Raw genomic sequence first — 3,123 nt, 5'->3', positions numbered from 1 at the left:
AGAGAGAGGCAGCATGGAGGTACAATACACTTCAAGTGCACTACAACAATATTTTCAGCTGTAGCCCACAAGAGGGCGTTCTTTTCCTTTTCGATTTAGACTTGCTAATAAGCAGGGAGGTCTTATATTATCTGTGTGAATCACAGATAATATAAGACCTCCCTCCATTCAGAAAATGTGTTTGGTTATTATATTACACTTTGATGTTGAGAGTCACTGTGCAGACTGGTGTATGTGCGGAGACAATAGACACTAAATGAAATTAAGTTTAAGTCGATCTTCAAATATGTTTAAACTATTGTGATATGGACGACTTCTGAAAGAGGATGGAGTTTATGGAAAATTAAACGTAAACACGTTCTCGAGGTGAGTCTTCTCTTGAAAAGAGACATGGCTTCAGGATTTACAGCAGCCAATAATATTACAGAAGTGCATTTGAGCCAGTGAAGCTTAGAGACATTTTTAGGGTCAAGACATGTCACCTCTGGGCATTTGGAGACATAAATATGTCACAAAATCCTGATATACACTCGCTAATTTAAGGCAGTCCATCACTTTCCAAAAGACAGAGATGAATTACAAGGGAAAAGGGCGTTGTTTCTAACTATAATGAAAGAAGGCAGAGTTGGGCCATAGTCCTGAATTTGTGGGTGTTTCCGTGCCAAAAAACACCTTTAAGATCCGTTATAAAGCCTTTCAAAACATAAAAGGTACAAACATATTTCCTGTTTAGAGCAAATGCATGCCCCTGACAGCAAATAAATACACTTTCAATGGCACAACAAGGCACATACAGAACATGCAGCCATAACCTTGAATTTCATCTGAACAGCAATAACCTTTCTACCCATAACCTGCAATGGGAGGTGATTAAAAAAACGGATTAGTAACCCACTTAAATTTATGCTTTTAATATTCTTACACCTGAAACAGCAGGTGAAATTAGTTCAGAAATACATGTCTATAGAATTGTCTCAACTACATTTTAGGAAAGTTAATTTTAAAACAAAAAATATGCAAATGGTGAACATGTATTTTTACAGTTACAGCTCCCTATATGAGGCTCCATCAGAGGGCAGTATTGCTCCTTACAGTGGTGTATGATAAAGCTGTATTCAGACTTAAATAGCCTTCAGTTCTTGCCTAGTTTTAGTATTTGACCCACATTGGATGAAACTATACAGGATATTAATAATCCTCAACGTATTGCCTCTACAGCATTCCCTACCCCATTAATCTTAAAATCTGATGCTAAGGCTGGCCTTTCTCCCTTGACTCCCCAACATACCTATTGTATCCAGTGTGTAGACCCAGTGTGTAGTGTGTGTGATGTGTGGACAAAAGGCTGTCACTCTTGCTGCTGGAGTGGACATGAACAATACGACGAGCCCCTTGGGCCACATTAGAGATAGCAGAGACTTGCATAAAAGGGACGAGAGAGGAAGCACAGACAGCCCTGACTAATGGAGAAATCAAAGGGACACGCAGGAGTTTGTATCCACTGCCTGATCTCAGACCAACATATAAAAGCCATCTTTTGGTAATGGCAAAAGCCTGGGTAGTATGTCAAAACACTCCATGGTTAAATGTGAAGATAAATTATTTATATACCCATTTGAGGACAATCACAAAAAAGACCATGTGCAGATATACCGACTCTACTGATGTTAGCAAACATGCATCAACCCCAGAAAATGTTGCTGCAAATTCCATTAGAATATATCATCCTGGGACTCTTTTGCTTGGATTTATAAATGACATTTAACATTATCAAAATCTTATTCAAATCATGTTGGCATAAATCTCCAAACACTGTGCCAAAACATACTTTTTTCCTAGTTTTTAAAATAGGAATCCCATGTGACTGACTGCAGGCACAGCATAAACAGTGACATTCTACTTGTGTGCTACTTTCTCCTATAAAGCTAATCACAAATAGAATAATATTCAACATTTGTCTTTTTAGTTTTCTGTATCAATTGAAATTACTGTCTCATTTTTATGTATATACATTTGTGCGTGTCCCCAGAGAGGCAGCAGATGGGTGGACCTAACATGGTTGTTTCGGTTAATCTGGAGAAACACCTGCCCCATCCAGAGGGAGAGAAACCCCAATACCTCACCCATGTGGCAGAGGAACAGCTTGTGTGGTAGACTAAGGCTTTACTTTAATTAAAACAAGGAATATCAAATACTTGCAAAAAGCTCGAGGACACATTTTTAAATGATACATAATAAAAAGGCAGGCAAAATCAGATTGTGCCACTGCTTAAGAAATCTGGGTTTAGAGACAAAGTAAGATAGGAACAAGAAAAACTGGTTTTCTTAAACATTTCTTAAACTTTCACATTTTATTTTCAACACATGGATTTGAATTAAGCTGCAAGTGAATCCAACACAACAGTCCGAGTATTTTTGAGTAATTTAAAGAAACATATTTAAGTGTGCAAACAGGAAACAACATTTGTCACAATTAAAGACAAGGCAGCAAATATAACGTCAAGCACATCAATATTTTATTATCTTTTCTACATAATTATATTAAACTGTTTTCATTCTGATAACAGTATGAATGTAGTCCTTCAACTGTTTTCGAACGAAAATGAATGATATGTACAAAATAAATCCCAGATATGAAATGGCATTCTTCAGATCTTTTGTGAGTGTTTCATTTAGAAATCATTCAGCTGTCAAGAATACAATCAACCTTCCTGCCTCACAGTCACCATCCTCCTGTTGGTTCCTCAATGTCTAAACATCCAGTACGTGGTTGAGGTAGGAGATGTAACAAATTGCAAGTCTCAAGATCTCAATCTTGGACAACTTCTTGTCTGGTGGTAGTGTTGGGAGCAGTTTTCTCAGCTCTGCAAAGGCCCTGTTGAAGGCCACCACACGGACCCTCTCCCTGGTGGCGTGCGCACATCGATATTTAGCTGTGGCACGCCTCCTCCGCCTTTTCTCCTCCCTGCTGAGAGTGGGAAAATGCACAGAGCGCATACCATCTCCCTCCTCAGGTTCAGCTGGCATGGACCCACACTGCACATTGAAAGTGTCCAGAAGGGTCTCCGTGTCCGTTTGTCCCCAAGACAGGTCGGATTCAGGCCGGTCAGGACAGAGCATCAT

General features: G+C 39.1%; 1 protein-coding gene across 1 annotated transcript; it reads right to left on the bottom strand.

Moving 5' to 3' along the window:
• Nucleotides 1-2,751: 2,751 nt before the first annotated feature.
• Nucleotides 2,752-3,123, bottom strand: LOC134867427 (helix-loop-helix protein 2-like). Its single transcript, XM_063887981.1, has one exon. It carries the CDS (start codon nt 3,121-3,123, stop codon nt 2,752-2,754), a length of 372 nt encoding a protein of 123 aa, XP_063744051.1.

This window comes from Eleginops maclovinus, chromosome 7 (genome assembly GCF_036324505.1).
Source record: "Eleginops maclovinus isolate JMC-PN-2008 ecotype Puerto Natales chromosome 7, JC_Emac_rtc_rv5, whole genome shotgun sequence".
Taxonomy (NCBI): domain Eukaryota; kingdom Metazoa; phylum Chordata; class Actinopteri; order Perciformes; family Eleginopidae; genus Eleginops; species Eleginops maclovinus.
This window is presented reverse-complemented; position numbering and strand designations above follow the sequence as displayed.

Excerpts from the sequence above, each read along its gene's own strand:
- LOC134867427 (XM_063887981.1), bottom strand. The coding sequence starts at position 3,123 with ATGATGCTCTGTCCTGACCGGCCTGAATCCGACCTGTCTTGGGGACAA.